Source organism: Manis javanica, chromosome 17, assembly GCF_040802235.1.
Source record: "Manis javanica isolate MJ-LG chromosome 17, MJ_LKY, whole genome shotgun sequence".
NCBI classification, from domain to species: Eukaryota; Metazoa; Chordata; class Mammalia; order Pholidota; family Manidae; genus Manis; species Manis javanica.
In genome coordinates, this window is record NC_133172.1 from 28,089,534 (window position 1) to 28,106,920 (window position 17,387).

The following is a 17,387-nucleotide window of genomic DNA, read 5'->3' on the forward strand; positions in this document are numbered from 1 at the left end:
GCATTGATTCTAGGCCTTGGGCCTGGCTCTGGCCTAACAAATGCCTTGCAGCTCCAAGCTATCCAGTCAGACTCTTTCAATTACAGATGATAAAAGCCCAACTCTCACTAGTTTAAATGAAAAAGGAATTTGTGGGTCACGTAACCAAAGGGTTTTCAGCTGTTCCAGGCTCACATCTTTTTTCTTTCTTTTTCTTCTTTGGTGAAATACACAGAACATAAAATTTACCATTTTAGCCATCTTTAACTGAACAGTTTAGTGTATAAAGGACATTCACATTGTATAATTGTTACCACCATCCATCTCCAGAACCTTTTCATCATCCTAACCTGAAACTCTGTACCTGTTATACACTAACTCCTCAGTACCCTCACCTCTAGCCCCCAGCAACTTCTACTGTACTTACTGTCTATGAATATGACCACTGTAGGAACCTCATATAAATGCAATCATATAGTATGTCTTTTTGTAACTAGTTTATTTCACTTAGTGTAATGTCTTTAAGGTCTGTCCCTCTTGGAGCAAGTGTCAAAATTTGCTTCCTTTTTAAGGCTAACTAATATTCTGCTGTGTGTCTAGACTGTATTTTATTCATCCATTTGTCTGCAGGCCACAGCCTTTCATTCCCCATTCAGGCAGTACTTTCTGGACACATGTCCAACTCTGAGATAGTCACTGATTTGCTTTGCCTGGGCCATATTCCCCATGCACATTACACAGATGGAAGTGTGGAGGGGTGGCCCCCCCAAAATGAAGCAAGGGGGCCGTCCCCTAGAAGCATGTTCTAGGGTGTTCCATCCAGGGCCAAGACCATTCACACTGCTGTGCAGGGGCTGGATTTCTCATTTTCAGAAGTGCCATCCTGGTATGAGAACAGAACCCATGGAGCAGGTGCCCCACACACTTCCTGTACTCATGTGCCTGGGCACATGACAGCCTTGGAGGCTGAATGTGGAGGAAGCCCCCACAGAGGAATGGGCATTTCGCCCAACTCCCTGGTGTGCTGTGTTCAGGCACATGCAAGCCTACCTGCCCTCTTACCCCCACACTGAAGGGGTAGTTTCAGTGCTAGAGCCAATCTGTGATGTCGAGATTTTGACTCCTGTGCTGTCTCTGTCTCATCAGGAGAAGGAGTCTGTCCTTAATAATCTGGCCAAAAAAGCTAAGCTGACAGAGGACCTGTTTAACCGAGTCCCAGGAATCCACTGCAACCCCTTGCAGGGAGCCATGTACGCCTTTCCTCGGATCTTCATCCCCATCAAAGCCGTGGAAGCTGCTCAGGTCTGGGGTGTTGGGCTGGCAGCTGCTTACTGCCCTGGGGAGTGCTGGCCCTACGGGCTCTGATCTTTGTGGACCCCTCAGTCAGATCTTACTGTGGGAAAATGATGGGCTCCCTGAGGCCCGGGCTTGCACCCCAGCCCATGGCCACCCTGAAGTAGCCCTCGGGTTCCTTGTGACCTCTCCAGCTGCCCCCAGCCCAGTGCTCCACCTTGGTTCTCACAGAAAGTGGGGAAGGGAGGTGGTGGCCCTGGGAAAGAACTCGCCGTGTCACTGTGATTGGTGTTGAGTGTTCAGTGGTGTGCTCCATGCAGCACCGAGCCAGCAGTGGATCCTAAGTTCTGCCCTGCTCCCACAGGCCCAGAGAATGGCCCCCGACATGTTCTACTGCATGAAGCTCCTGGAGGAGACGGGCATCTGCGTGGTGCCTGGCAGCGGCTTTGGGCAGAGGGAAGGCACCTACCATTTCAGGTACCACATCCTCTCTTCACCAGGGAGCTGGTTCGAGGTTTGTCTTGGGAAACTAGGGCTTCTTCACATTAAACAGGCTGGTGGCTTCAGAGTCTGAGATGGGTACAGCCCCATCCTCCTGACTCATAGCCCCCACCCAGTCCCACCCCCATTCAGACCTGCTGCAGAGCCACGCCGAGACCCTGTGCCCAGGGATTAAACAAAACTAGGTGGACTCCAGGGTCATCTTGGCCACTCTGCCTCCCTTTATCACATACCGTGAAATGTTCCCAGTGTGTTTTTACTTGCCTGTTTTTTTAAATTTATTTTTATTTTTTTGAGAGGGCGTCTCTCATATTTATTAATCAAATGGTTGTTGACAATAAAATTCTGTATAGGGGACTCAATGCACAATCATTAATCAACCCCAAGCCTAATTCTCAACAGTCTCCAATCTTCTGAAGCATAACGAACAAGTTCTTACATAGTGAATAAGTTCTTACATGGTGAACAGTGCAAGGGCAGTCATATCACAGAAACTTTCGGTTTTGATCACGCATCATGAACTATAAACAATCAGGTCAGATATGATTATTCATTTGATTTTTATACTTGATTTATATGTGAATCCCACGTTTCTCCCTTATTTTTTTTTAATAAAATGCTGAAGTGATAGGTAGATGCAAGATAAAGGTAGAAAACATAATTTAGTGCTGTAAGAGGGCAAATGTAGATGATCAGGTCTGTGCCTATAGACTAAGTATTAATCCAAGCTTGACAAGGGCAACAAAACATCCACGGTTGCAGAAGATTTCTCTCAAAACAGGGGGGGTGAGGTTCTAAGCCTCACCTCTGTTGATCCCCAATTTCTCACCTGATGGCCCCCCTGCGACTGTGCCTGTCTTAGGTCGTTCCTCCCTTGAGGAATCTTACCCGTCTCTGGCTAGCCAGCCGTCTTCCGGGGCCATACAGGGAAATGTAAAGTTGGTGAGAGAGAAGCAATATTCTTTGAAAAGGCTAGCTTTTTACTTCTTTGCAGATTTATGCCCTGTGGCTTCTATGCCCAGCATTTGTCTTGAGGTATCTTTACCACTTGGAAGAATTATGATATTCGGTGATTTTCGATATGAGGCACGAATTCTACTAAAGGGCTGTAATTAGGAAGGAAGAAGAAAAGCTATAGAAGTAGTAGACAGAAGAAAACATGGGAAGATTGATTATTTCTTTGACATAACTTCTTGTAGAGTAACATAAGCATGTATAGGTTTTAACGAACTACTAATTAGATTGTGTACACACATTAACAGAATAGGAATACAGATACATAACAAAAGCAGACCTACAATTACCAGCAATATCCAGTGAAACCAAGAAAACCAGTTAGGTACCCTAGGCATTTGTGAAAACTTATCAATAATATGATGGATATTGTCTAACTGAATTTGAATAGTTTGAGAAAAATCAGACACATTAAAACAATACATTCCTGGGAACTGTTCACATCCCATATGTTCTTTTAACAGTAGATAGTCTATAGTCGCACAATTTTGGAGTGCTGCAACTTGCACTTCTAATTCTTGGTTGAGTTCTGACAATATAGATCCAGTCAAATTTGTTGTTTTACTGTATGCACAGGCCAGCTTAGATATCTCCTTCTTCATTCCAATGGCAAGTCCAGAAACCGGTGGAATGAATGCAGCTACAACTGCAACAGTGCCAGGATCTTTGTTGAAGTTTTTTGATGATCATACTTGCCTGTTTTAACCTCCATGATAGCAGCATCCAGCATCCAGGTGCTCAGTAGCTATCCACTGTACTGAACACCTGCCAGGATGCTGCATCTGAGACAATGGACTTGGCTCCACTTACTGTGATGCGTTTCACAGGCCATGTGACTCTGCCCCTGTGGAGGGGAACTCCTGGAGCTGAGGCAGCTGGAGCAGCTCGGCCAGGGTTTCCCCACTACAGCCAGCCCTGTTCAGAAGAGCACTTCTCCATGCACACTGCTTTCAGAGGCCTCTTGCAGTAGGTGCTCAGAGCAGAAATGTCATGAACTTAGCACCTTGAGCCAAATCTTGCCTCAGTTCAAGGTTGTGGGCAGTGTGCACCAGGTGGACAAACTTTGTTGTCTGGCCTTTCCACCTATTAGGTCGACCTTGACAATTCATGGCTTGTTCATAAAGCAGTTAAATCCAACATGCCTTTAGGGTGAGGAAGCATATTGGCAGTGTTGTGGGGGAGGAGTTCATTACCATGGGACCTTGGGAGTTCTTCTGGCAGGACAGTTGTGACTGGAGGTTCCCACTATAAGACAGAGAAAAAAGGCCTGTCTAGAAGGAGTGAAGTCTTGCATTCTATCTGTAGGAAACACCAAGTTGTGCTCTAGAGAAAGTTCTGTACACTGATCAGAATGTTCTGCAGGCCTTTGGTGGTGATGAGTGAATGTGTTAGGGAGCTTCAGTGCAGCCTCTGTCTTACTGCTGTTGTTCCTATGGGTTACTTGTGAAAAAGTAAATGTATTTGGGGTGGGGGTGAGGGCAGAGAACTGTTCAGCAAGTTTGCGGTCCTGTCCAGGGGCTGCCATCACAGCTGATAGGACAGGCCTGCCCCTCCCCACACAGCTTGTCCACACCTCCTCATCTTCAAGCTGAAGGTGAAGGCAGGAGCTGCTAGGCTCATTCCTCTCTCCGTCCCAGAGCAGCTTGTGTTCAGGCTGCTGCTGCCCTCTCTCCTGACAGAATGACCATCCTCCCTCCTGTGGAGAAGCTGAAGACGGTTCTGCAGAAGGTGAAGGACTTTCACATGAAGTTCCTGGAGAAGTATGCGTGAAGGCTCCGCAGGCCACAAGGGAGACCCCGGTTCTCCAATCTTCCTCCTGATGCCTGCCCAGGCCAGACTGGACTCACCCTCCCCAGCGACTCTGCCTCAGGCCTCGCAAAGGTCACTAGTCGCCTCCTTGTCATTTTACCCCAGGAGACGTCTTTCTTTGTGCCTTGATGTTGGGAGCACTTCTCTTCTGAGCAAATGTGGATTGGGGATATCACAGATGCCCTGTGTTTTTCTGATGCAGCCAAAGTAGAGGGGACTTGCTCAGCATATGTAGCCAGTGTTCTTTGAATCTGTTATTATTGTTGCTTTGGAAAGTTCATTTGGGGTTCAAAACAACCAGGGTATATTGGGTGAGATGTTTCAGATCTAGAGAAACAAGGTGTCAGGAAATGATGACTTAACCATGGGAGGACTGCAGACCCCAAACTCACCACCATCATCTGTGAAAACCCCTCAGTGCTGTGAGATCTAGTGCTTCAAACAGGAGAGCCGGGAAGTGCACTGGAAGCTCAGAGAGGGCCCACCATCTGTACTGGGGCCAGACAGCCTGATTCTCAGACAAAAATAATGAAGGCAGTAGTGCCCAGGGTTGGCCTGGATGCCAAGCTAGGTTTTAGCGGGCACTGGGGGCCACAGCCAGGGTCAGAGGGTTGTGCAGGGGAGAGGTGAGAGCCAGGCTTCCAGTTGAACCAAGTCTCCACTTGGGAGCGTGCAGCAGGTGGTGAGGACTGCACACATGAGGGCTTTGGGGGTGAAGGGTTATCTAGAGAACGCTCTGGCTGGGTCCTCCATCAGAGAGGTCTCCCTGGACTTCAGGGACACAGGGCCCAGCCAACCAATATCCCAGTCACATGGAAGGATACTGCTTGGTGGCGTGGATCCATCTCTGTTAATCCACCAACTGTTCTCACCCAAGGGCTTCATTGAACCTTTACACACATCTCCCCCTGCTGGCGACAGGAGGGATAATGAAACACTGAAAATGTCCTAATGAGGGAGGGGCATCCTCAAGGACTTGGATGCAGTCACACACCCCACTCTCCTACTGTAGCATCTGTTGCCTCAAACCAAAGTTGGTCCATTCCCTGGCCCTCTATTGGTCAGATGTCTGGAAGTTTGCCTGCTGTGGAAGACTATGTGTGATCAGTTAGAAGTATATAAAACTTTGAATGCAAAGTGTTTTGCCTCCACACTTGCTGCTGGCTCCCCTTCCAGACGCTGCAGGCTGTCTTGAGCATCAGTCATCTCTCCCAGCCAGGGGCCTATCATCTGCCAAAGCTGCAGCCTGTCTGGCATTAGCAAACCTGGGTAGGGGTCCAAACCACACTCCCCGAAGGTAGGCACTGTGGTCTGCTTGCAGGCTTAGTGCCCCCTTCTCCTTTACCAAGATGCCCCTCCTGCCATCAGCCTTCAACCGTGGACAGCTAGGGAAGCCAAGGCCAGCTCAGGAGTCTGGGGACCAGTGAGTCCCAAACAGGAATTAAAGGAGCTGTAGAGAGGAATATGAAGAGGAGTGAGCTTTGAAGGAAGCCTTCTGTGCTATAACTTCCATGCAGGGGAACACAATAGACAACTTCAAAATGTCACTACTCACTCACTAGCTTATAGTCCCTATGGAGAAAGTAGCCACAGTCTCAAGTAACAAAGGGAATGTTTTGGAACTTTTCCTTCCTTAACAAATTGAAAAATTGCACTTGTGCTCGTCATATGGTACATAAACCAGGATGTGTCCCAGAGTTGTGAGATTTCTGGTGGAAAGGTTAAATAGTAGAAGCTAGTATATTTTTTATATTTTTATAACAGTTGCTTTTTCATGGGGGGAAGGGGAGTTAGTATTTGTAGTCATTTAACAAGTCCAGTAGTTTTTTATAAATCTCTTTAGATTATAAATAACCCCTAAAAAATTTGCAGCATTTACATGATTTTTTAAAAGATGCCATATATACACTTGGTTTGCTTTTAAAATAAATGAATAAAAACATAAGGTCGGCTGGTTTAGGAGGTTAACTTCATTCAGGTAGGAATGCTGATCATGATAGGCCTGGTTTTCTACAACTTCTCTTCTGGTGTCTTGTTTGGGCACTGCCAGAAAGTCATTTAATGTTTGGGGTCACACGTTATATCTGTGAAGTTTTCTGTCTGAGTAGATCCACATGTGGGGGATGCTGGGCTGTGTCTTGGGTGTCCCACCAGCGGCACCTCAGGGCCAGGCTGCTTGCTGCCCTTGTGTTGTATGAATTTTCAGGAAATGCTGCTGTCCCTGTTTTCCAATCTAGATTTCATAGGCATCTCCTGACAAAGGTACTTAATGATAACTGCTGGAAATTTCTAAACAATAAAATACATGTCCAAAATGGTTACTGTGTTTAACTCTCTTTGTAGTTTAATACTAAATATCAAGTGGATGTCACTAATTGTACATCTTCACTCTTAAAACTTATGTTCCCAGCACAATAATGAACATTTCCCCCCAAATACTATCAACTTAAGTCACAGCTTCCATTTCTTCTTACATGTCAACCCCAAGGACCCTGAGATGCTTTTTGTTGCCTAAGGTGGCTGTGCCTCCTCAAGTGGGACAGTGTTTAAATGAATACAAGGCTTTCTAGAGGAGGTAAAAGAATGAACAGCTTCATGGGGGTGGGGGCAGCTGGAGCAGAAACACTGTGAGGCCCGAGGAGAAAGAGGGTCTTGGATAAAAGCAGTACAAGTCATTTCCCCACACTTCAGAGCCACATCAGTTTTGATGTGTGGTTTTAGAATTCAAAACTTAATTTTTCTTCCAAAGCTAGAGTTTTTATATCTTTATTAAAGAGAATTTGGAAAATAGAAGAAAAGGTAGGACTCTTTCAGTTGGAAGAAATGGAAACCTGCTCAAATTATCTTAAGCAAAAAAAGAATTTATTGAAGTCCTGGAGGGAAGCTGACTTCAGTTCCCATGTTCACTCTGAAATGCAAAACCTGTCTTGTCCAGTCTACAATGAAAAATTCCAAGGAAGGGCTTTGATTGGCTATTTTGGCCCATGTGCCCTTCCCTGAACCAGTCTTCATGGCCCTAAGAAAAGGTTCCTTGCTGGCCATGTGCACGGAGCAGGAGGTAGAAAAGGGACTCAGAATCACTAGCCCCATCAGAGCCATTGGAGAAGCTGCTCTGTAGGAAAGGGTTTGGAGAACTGGTGGCTCTTGAGGGGCTGGGGAAAGGTGTGTTAAAGGTGGTTTGAGTCATTACTGGTTGATAACTAAGGGGACTGGAGATGCTCTGCACCCTTCCTCGCTATATACATACACATCTTTTCTGGGGACTAAACTTGGTACAGTTTATTATACAAATAAGGACTGGAAAAAACAGTTATTATTCTAGATTATTTTCAGTATAGTTTACTTTAATATGCATAGACAACCTCAGCAAATGTCTGAGAAGGACCCATTTATGAGCCTCAGACTTTCAGGGAATGAATCCAAAGCTAGTAAGATATGGTCACTGTCCTCAGAAAGCCTACAGATGGAATGGCCACCAGACAGTTCAGTACTAAAATTCTATTCAAGCATTGGTACTGAGTTTAAGAGAAGTACTTTGGTGAGGCAGAGGACGGTGTGGGGCAAGGCTGTTCTCTGTCAAGTGTGGGAGGGTGTGCACAGCCACCTACCTTCTCAGTGCCTCCTGTCAGGTGTCCTGCCTTAGGCCTTCATCCTGCACCCAAACCAGGTGACACCCCATCCCCAGCGGAGATAAAGGAAGATGAAACTTAATACCAGTCATCCACCCAGCCCCCTTCCTTAAGAGGCACGGGTCACCTAGGATTTCCTATTGTGATTTCATTCTCCCACTTAAACAAAAAAAGAGACATACTGACGTTTTTTGTCTCCTCCATTCCATCTTTGCTCTGAATGCAAATACTGGGGCATCCCTTTGAAGTCCTTTTAAGGTATTAAATTTGAAAACTAAAAATACCTAGAATCCTTGTGTTACTTAGAATGAGGATGGAGCATTTTAAAAGTGCACATTACACAAAAAATATACAACTCAAAAAAATTCTGATTATCCATGTAAACATGTTCATGTGGAAAAGCTAGAAAATAAAAGTCAAGAAAATTTGAAATCCCTTGTAATACTCTAACCAGAGTTAATCAAGCCTAATATTCTGGGAGGTTCCCTTGCTGGCTTTTCCTGATAATATTTCTGTCAGATTAAGATGAGTGTGTGTGTGTGGTTTGGGATCCTAACATTTTCCCCCTACAATACTAGAGCATGCTAGATAAAGTGCCCGATGAGCAGTTTGGATGGTACTTTGTCAGTTCTATGGATGAGCCATCATTGAGTTCACAGCACTCTTAAGCATTTAAATTGTATACAGTTTTTGCATTTCCAAATAAGCCACATAAGAAACATCTTTATATAAGCAAGGTATTCTCCTCCCTCACCCCTGTATTCAGGCTTATTGTGGAACATTTTCAAGAGTGGGTTTTTTCCGTAAACTCCAAGGACCTCCCCAGTGCCGTCCAGAGTGAAGCCCACCATGGTGAGCACCTTGGCTCCAGCACCGACCAGCTGTGGCGCCACCGATCCTCTGTAATCGTCTGTAATTGGGACTAATCATACCTGCTCATTAGGTGACAGGATAACTAAACATTAAATAGGAAAAAAGTATGTGTGTGCATGTCATTCGGCATACTTCTTGGCAAGTATCCTCACTAGCTGAGTGCTTTCTGGGATTATCTCTGCTTTTAGAGCAGTGCAATATGATATGTGTTCAACAATGTTGAAATTGAAGGGAAAAATACAGCCTCACTATGCCAGATACAATATGAAAATATATTTAGAGGCAAGGAGGACCATTTCCCAACACTTCTGAACATATTCTGCTAGGCAAAGTGCACTGGTTAGTTATTTTTTGTCAATGGTAACCTTTTTTGGTCACAGTTTCTGAAATAAAAATGCATTAGGTCCAGTTACGTTAGAGTCTTTATGAAGAGGGTCCAATTTTAAATAACTTTTTACAACTCTAGGAAAAATGAATGTAGGTTTTTGGTGCAGGTCCATCTTGACCCACAGGAGCCAGCTACAAACTGGCAACACTGGGCTCCTTTATATTTACATGGGGTTGTACCCTCTGCCACAGGACCTTTGTGGGCCTTGGTCCCTTCATGATGAAGGTAAGTGTTTGCCATTTCTAACAAAAATTATAAAACAAAATGCCCCCAATCTTTCGGGGCAGCATCATGATGCACATTGGGTACCAAAACCCCACTCAAGGAAACAGTGCTTAACTGAGGATTCTTTTGGTTGTACAGGACAGGCTACACCTGGGAAGTAATGAACTGAGTAAATCAAACCCACATTTCCCAGTCTCCCTTGCTGGCACAGGGTCAGGTGGCAGTTTCTGGAAACTTCTCAGCAGGAGGCTGCCCACTCTCCCTCTTCTTCCCCACCCTCTCCTTTAGTTGCTTGGCATGCAGCTGTGATGGGTGTCATCTGAACCATGACAACAAGGACCACGTGCTTGTGCAGAGTCAGTGCTGTGTAAGAGTTAGCTATTATTTTTGTTGTTGTTACTGCAACCTAATCCTAATGACTCAGTCTTTTGGACTTTCAGAAACATTTGCCTGGAGTTCAATTGATCATCTCCTCTTGGCTACCTTGGGTAGCTTTATTAATATGTGTTGGCAATATTCATAGATGGCCTAAAGCCTCTTGTCTTTCATTTGCACAGCGAGGCATCTGTGTGGTGGACACAGTGCTCAGTGATGGGGAAACAGCAATGAATAAGTCATGTCCCATGATTTCTAAGGTTGATGATGCCCCATGCTGGTAAAAGTTGAGAAACTTGTTGGTAGGGGTGTGAATCTGTACAACCTTTTAGAAAGGCATTTTGGCACTGTCAACATTAAATAGCCACATGCCTACTTTAAAACTATAGTAAGACAGTATGGTATTACTGAAAGGACAGACAAATAATAGAACAGAACAGAGTCCAGAAACAGATTCACATACATTTATTACTTTGGCATAACAGAGACCACACACACACACACATTATATATCTTTGACACACTTAAATTGACAAAATAATTTCTGACAAGCCTGCCAAATCAACACAGTGGAAAAGGAGAGTCTCTTCAACAAATGACCTGTAATACCTGGATATCCATTTGGGGAAAAAAGAACTTCAACTCCTACCTCTCACATATGCAAAATTTGAGATGGATCACAGACCTAAAATGTAAGTGCTAAAACTAAATCTTCCAGAAGAAAACATAAGAGAATACCTTTGCAACTTTGAGGTAGGTAATAGTCTTAAGACAAAAAAGCAGAAATCATAAAAGAAAAAATTGATACATTGAACCACATAAAAATTAAGAACAACTACTTTTTTTGGTATCATTAATCTACAATTATATGAGGAACATTATGTTTACTAGGCTCTCCCCTTCATCAAGTCCCCCCCACAAACCCCATTACAGTCACTGTCCATCAGCATAGTAAGATGCTGTAGAGTCACTACTTGTCTTCTCTGAAGAACAACTAGTTTTTAAAGGACTTGTTAAGAAGTGATAAGAAAAGCCAGAGTAGGAGAAAACATTTGCAGAACACAAATCTCAAAAGGACTTGTATCAAGAGTATATCAAGACCTTTAAAAAGTCAATAACAAGACAGACAGCCCAACTGAAAAACAAGACTGGAGCAGGCACTTTTCAGGAGGAGATACACAAAGGGCCCGTAAGCACGTGGAACAACGCTCAACATCATCAGGGATGGGAAAGAATACAAATTAAGAGCACTAAGATATCACTAGAATGACTAAGAGGAAAAAGATTGACAATACCAAATGTCAAGGATGTGGAGCAATACAAATTTTGGTGGTGGGAATGTAAAATGATAAGATCATTTTAGAAAATCAGTGACTTCTTACCAAGTAAAACCTATGTCTACTCCGTGACCCAGAAATTCCATTCCTAGTGAGTTATTTATCTAAGAGAAATACAAATTTTTTATAAAGTAAATAATTTAATGATAGAACACTTGAATTCCTTTAAACACAATATTTCAAGTTGCTTTATTTTTGTCTGGAGTACAGATCCAAAATGATACAAATTATAAACAAATACTGAACTGTGAATTAAGCAAATGAAAAAAAATTCCCCTGATATAGGTTTCATTCCTTATTCCCACTTATTTAACTCAGACTGTTTCTATCAAAGATATGTAGTTAAATCTTTTAAGGACAATGTGTGAGGTCCACTGCCAACAGGCCTAACTTAGATGAGCCAGTGGCCTCTGGCAGGGAGACTGTGGACCCTAAAGCAGTTCACATATCCACCAGAGCTTATATAAGAAGGCACTGGTCGGGATCCCTTTCCATGTACTGTGGCATGAAAGCTCTGGGTAAGCAGAAAGCTGGGGCATCCTAGGGCCCCCTTCATTTGTTTCTCATCTCTCAGAGACACTGTCTCATGCTGCCTTTTGTCCAATGTCTGGAACCTATTGTTTCATGTGGCTATTATTTTTCAGTTTTTTTAGTTGTTTAAAGTGATTGAGTAAATCCAGTCTCTGTTACTCCATCATGGCCTGTCTATGTCTTTTATAGGGCTGTGAGTTACACTGGTGTACTCATTTGTTAAAACTTTCAGAACTCTCCACTTAATGACTTGTGTATTTCACCCTATGTGAAATTGAGACAGGGACCATGGGCTTAGACAGAGTAGGGTGAGGGCCTCTGGAAAAAGCAAGGCAGGATATTTACAGTCAAAGCAATGTAATAATGTAAAGTCCCTATCGAAACTCTGTGTTCAGCATTATGTAAAGTCAAGGTCATACTAATTCTCTAGGGTAAAGATACTAGACTAAGAATATAGACATCTTCAGTGAGAACAGTTAAAGGTCAAAAGGCCAGGAGCAACTTGGCCTGGAATGTTTGAGTGTTCTGCAAGGGTATCTCAGCATAACTGGTGACTTCACTGTAAACAGCCCTAGTAAACAGACAACAACCCAGCCCACCTTGAGGGCAGGGCAGGTGGTACAAGTCTGCACTCTAAGCCCTCAATTCCCAAAAATCCTCAACTGTCTATAAATCCCCTAGACAACACACTACCCCAGGCTCTCTTGTCCCCTCCTGGAGTGAGCCAGGAGATCTTTCCTCTCACTTTATTTCTAAATAAAAGCCTCTCCCTGGTTCTCCTACCTTGGATGTTTGTGAAGCTCATTCTTTGACTTTGAAAACAAGAACCCCGGCATCAAAATTAAAGCTCAAAAGACTTAATTGGGGTGGGGTGAGAGGGAATACATACATCCCCTGATCTAAAAATTCCACCTCTGGGAATTTGTCCTAGAGTGTTTTCCCATGTGTGAAAGATACAGGTTCAAGGATGTTCTTGACAGCATTGCTGGCCATAGCAAAAGGGGTAGGGGGTCTAAGTATCCATTAACAAGGGATTAGCATATCTCCTCAATGGAATGCCATGTAACTGTTAATCCAGGTGAGTACACTGATATCTGCTGATGTGAATAGTTCTCCAAGAAGCACTGTTAACTGGAAGCAGCAATTGCATTGCCATGTGTGTGTAACAGCAGACATCTGCAGTATTGTCTGATCAGACTCACCCTGTCCATCTCCTGGGAATATTCTTCTCTCCCCCAAGTAAGGGAGCTGTCTTACTCTTCAGTGAGTCTGTACCCCTTGGTTTTTGGATTAGTCAATAAATCCATTCCCAGGATATTCTAACTTGAAACACAGAATCTAATTATCCAAAGGCTAAAATAATTTTTTTAAAACATGAAACTCACGGCCCAAACACAAACATGGATTTTGTTTCATGGAGGAAAAGAGGTCCTCAGAAAACAAAACTGACATTCAGAGAGAATCAGAAAGAGAGTCCATGGCCCAAAGGCCTTCGTGTGTTTTGTCCTGAAATTCTTCATCTGCCTTGGAAGTCCCTAGCTAATTTCTGCCCTTCTGATTTCCTGGATTCTAAAGGCCAATAAATCCTCCCTTTTGGCCAAGTTAGCTGGAGTTGTTTCTATTGCTTTCAGACAATCCATATGTTGGTATATGCATAGGAAAAAATAGGGGGAAGGAAAGAGTTGTAGGTATCTTCTTTTACAGATGCTCAAACAAAACACTCAGCTTGATTTTGAGCAAAGGGGACAGGGAGGAGGAAATACTGTGACTATTACCAGTTTTTTCAGAGCAGTAAGTGTGGCTGGGCTGGTTTGGGCTGTTTAAATGCAGGCACAGTGTTTTAAGCAGGGACCTCCAGGGTAACCTGGAGATAACTACCTAAAAAGTATTTGGTTATGGAAATCAGTCTGTCTAACTTTCTCTTTGTCTCTGTCAGTCTGTGTCTCTCTTAAAGATGGGATTTTCCCCTATAATGTTGTTCTGCCCTAAAATACTTGGGCTGGCTAGTCCTTGAGAAGAATTCTTAAGAATTCTAAAGGATCACTAAGCTGTTGTGAGCCCTTATTTGTCTTTACAGCATAGCTGGATCAATCAGATTTAGTTTTCAACTGCTTAATGCAATCATTGTGTTGTAGAAACCAATATGATCAGTGATACTTTAATAAAAAAAATGAGTAAAGCAGTATTAATGGCCAAATATTGATAATGTATGAAATAATGTATACTGGTTCATTATATTATTCTACTTTTGTGTACAGTCATAATAAAAACATTTTTAAACATCCATAAATTGAAATGCAGAGAAAATCGTTATTTTCAACTTTGTGTACCTTCTATTATGACAGTTATGCAGGAATATATGTTAAAAACAGATCATATCGAATGCATCTTCTATTATAAATTAACATATTATAAAACATTTTTTGAAACATTGTGTTTTAACAGCTGCATACTATGCATTGAATGGTTGTGACAAAATTAAGTGGGGAATGTTAAGATAATTTCCAGTTACTCACAGACGTAAACAGTTTCAACAAACGTTTTCATATTGAATCTTGTGGCACTACCATCATCTCCCTAAGATAAAGGCCTAGAAAGGGATTTCTAGATGAAAAAATGTTTAAGCACCAGCAGGAGGTGGTCACCTATGGGATCCTGTGGGCAGTGTTTTTGTGTTTTGTTTTGCTTTGCTTTGCTTTGCTTTGTGTTATTGAAGTATAGTTGGTACACAATATTGTATTAGTTTCAAGTATACAACACAGTGGTTCACCAGTTACCCACATTATTAAATCCTTGCCCCGGCTAGTGTAGTTTATCAACATAGGAAGATGTTACAGAATCATTGACTATGTTTTCCATGCTTCACTTTTCATCCCTGTGACCAACTTATATTATGATTGGGAATTTTGTGCTCCTTTATCCCCATCCCCACCCACCCACCCACCCCAACCCTTCCACATGGTAACCACCAGTCGCTTCTCAGTGTCTATGAGTCTGCTGCTGTTTTTTTAAAAAATATTTTATTAAAGTATTATTGATATACGCTCTTATGAAGGTTTCACATGAAAAATCTGCTGCTGTTTTATTTATTTTGTTTTGTTTGATTTTTAGATTCCACAAATAGGTGAAATCATATTGTATTTGTCTTTCTCCACCTAGCTTATTTCACTGAGCATAATACCCTCTGGGTCCATCCATGTTGTCGCAAATGGCAGGCTTTCATTTTTATGGCTGAATAATATTCCATTATAAATAATTACCACATCTTCTTTATGCATTCATCTATTGATGGACACTTTGGTTGCTTCCATATCTTGGCTATTGTAAATAATTGCCGCACTTTAAGCTCATGGTTGGGCATGTGACTGGTTCTCCATGCCCACTCCAGTGACTGGTTCAAGGGTGGCATATGACCCACACCAGGCTGATGAGAGCCCCACTCCGACTTTTGTGGAAGTGTGAGTAATTGTTGCTGCTTAGGGTTGCTGGCTTGGTTGTTTAGCATATGCTGAAGAGCACAGGCCTTAGAATTTGGACTTGAATTAGAATCCTCTCTTCATCACATACTGGCCACATGACATTTCTGAAATTCCTTTGTATCTCTATCTGGCTTCCTTATTTGTAAACTGGGGCAATAATAATTTCTACTTTACAGGGTTGTTGTGTGTTTCATATGATGTAATACATGTGAAACACTGGCACATATCAATCATTCCATTGGTTGGCTATTCTGACACCATCCACACCCTGAGATGAGGAGTCAGCAAGCTTCCCTCTTGTTAAGCCTGTTAATCCACAGTACTATTGCTCTCGCATCAAATATATATGTATCTGTTCTTTTCTGCCATCAATATATATAAGTGAGGCATTATCAGATGGTGACTGTACACCTACGGTTTTCTGGGAAATGCCCAATTTCAAATATTTGATCCTGTTGACAGAAAACAAGTGGCAGCTTCTGGTCAAAGCAACATAGTTCCTGTCCATCTATGATAGGAATGGCCCATTGCTCTGGGCATGTGTTTTAAGCCACACTAGAAGCCACACTAGAAGGACTAGGTTGCAAAATGACAGAAAACCCAACTCAAACTGGCTCTAATTCGCAAGAGTGAGGAAGGTAGTGATTTCTTGGAGAAGTAGGCAAAATTTCCTGTAAAGGGCCGTATAGTAAATATCTTAGGCTTTACAGACCATATGGCCCCTATTGGTAACTGCTCAACCCTGCTATTGTAGCATGAAAGCAGCGTAGAAAATATGTAAAAGAATGAGCATGGCTGTACTCCATTACAACTTTATTTATAAAAATGGGTGGTAGGCTAAAGTTGATCATGGGCTATACTTTGCTGACTCCTGGCTTTAGAGGAAAACCAGAGTATAAGTACCTGAAGACAGGTTATTGAATGAAGGTAGCCAAAGTACTAAAAAAAAAGTTCATTATAAGCCCTGACACTCCTGACATAGTTTTTGCCTTGTCCTTTTCAAGCAAACAAAGGGAACTGGGGTTGACTAGCCTGGGCCGGAGATCTGGTGGTCTATGGGCATGGAACAAAGAGAGCTTTTGTCTCTCTATGGATCTACTGTATTAGGTGTTCTAATTCAGGACCTTAAAGAAGGGTATACTGCCTTCTGGGAAGCTCTTTATCAGCTGATTTCTTTTGTGCCAACTCTTGTTTCTTAGGTAGACCTCTGGTCCCCGGACTGTCCATGAACAAAGACTCTTGGACCTTCAATGATACAAGATAATGTGTTATGATTACTCCCCCTCCAGATATGCTTCTTGTGACTGGTGTGTTTTCATTAATTGCAATCACAAGATGTCTTAGATGTAAGTGTGTATTAGTCAGTGTTAGCAGAATGTTAATCTTTATATACTCATGCTTTGGAATGTCTTAGTGAGATCAAAATGTATACCATTGGCAAAGCCATTCTAAAGATTTTATGAGGACCAAATATTAGTTTGAGGACTCTTGTGTTGAACAAATTAAGTCCATAGTCCTCTGTGAGTAAAATGAAGGACAAGGAAACTCTGGACAAACTCTTTGAGACCAAAGGCATACTAAAGTAAGGAGTCAGAGAGTTTCTCAAGAGTGAAGGCAGAGCTCGCCTAGAGCATTGCTTCTCCATCCTTGAAGTCTTGGATTTTTGCCGCCTCTAAACAATCAGCTAACCAATGATTGACTCTCTTTGACAGCAAGAAATGAAGAATTCAAAGCATAAATTATTGTAGTGGGGCCACTACAGTGGACATCTCTAGACTATCAAGATATACTGTCTGTCTTTCCTAGGATGATGATTCTGGGTATCTAGCTACTGACTGATGTCTAAGATCAAGCCAGAGAAGACCCAGAACCTAAGGAGCTTTAGCTATAAGACATCCCTGGACCAATGGGGTGAGAAAGAGAACGGGGTGGGGTGTCACCATGTTGTCCTGTC

At 42.8% G+C, this 17,387-nt stretch overlaps 1 protein-coding gene across 6 annotated transcripts in view; it reads left to right on the plus strand.

Annotated features, from left to right (window-relative positions):
* Window positions 1-6,914, plus strand: part of GPT2 (glutamic--pyruvic transaminase 2) — a 33,516-nt gene extending 26,602 nt beyond the window's left edge. For 4 of the 6 annotated variants that reach the window (XM_073226843.1, XM_073226841.1, XM_073226842.1 and 1 more), the window contains exons 10-12: window positions 1,126-1,281; window positions 1,637-1,749; window positions 4,425-6,914. In XM_073226843.1, coding sequence (XP_073082944.1) covers window positions 1,126-1,281; window positions 1,637-1,749; window positions 4,425-4,557 — 402 coding nt within the window. In that variant the 3' untranslated portion in view covers window positions 4,558-6,914. The remainder of the gene's footprint in view (window positions 1-1,125; window positions 1,282-1,636; window positions 1,750-4,424) is intronic. The other 2 variants (XM_017669050.2, XM_073226844.1) reach the window with 2 other exon arrangements.
* The last annotated feature ends 10,473 nt before the right edge of the window (window positions 6,915-17,387 follow it).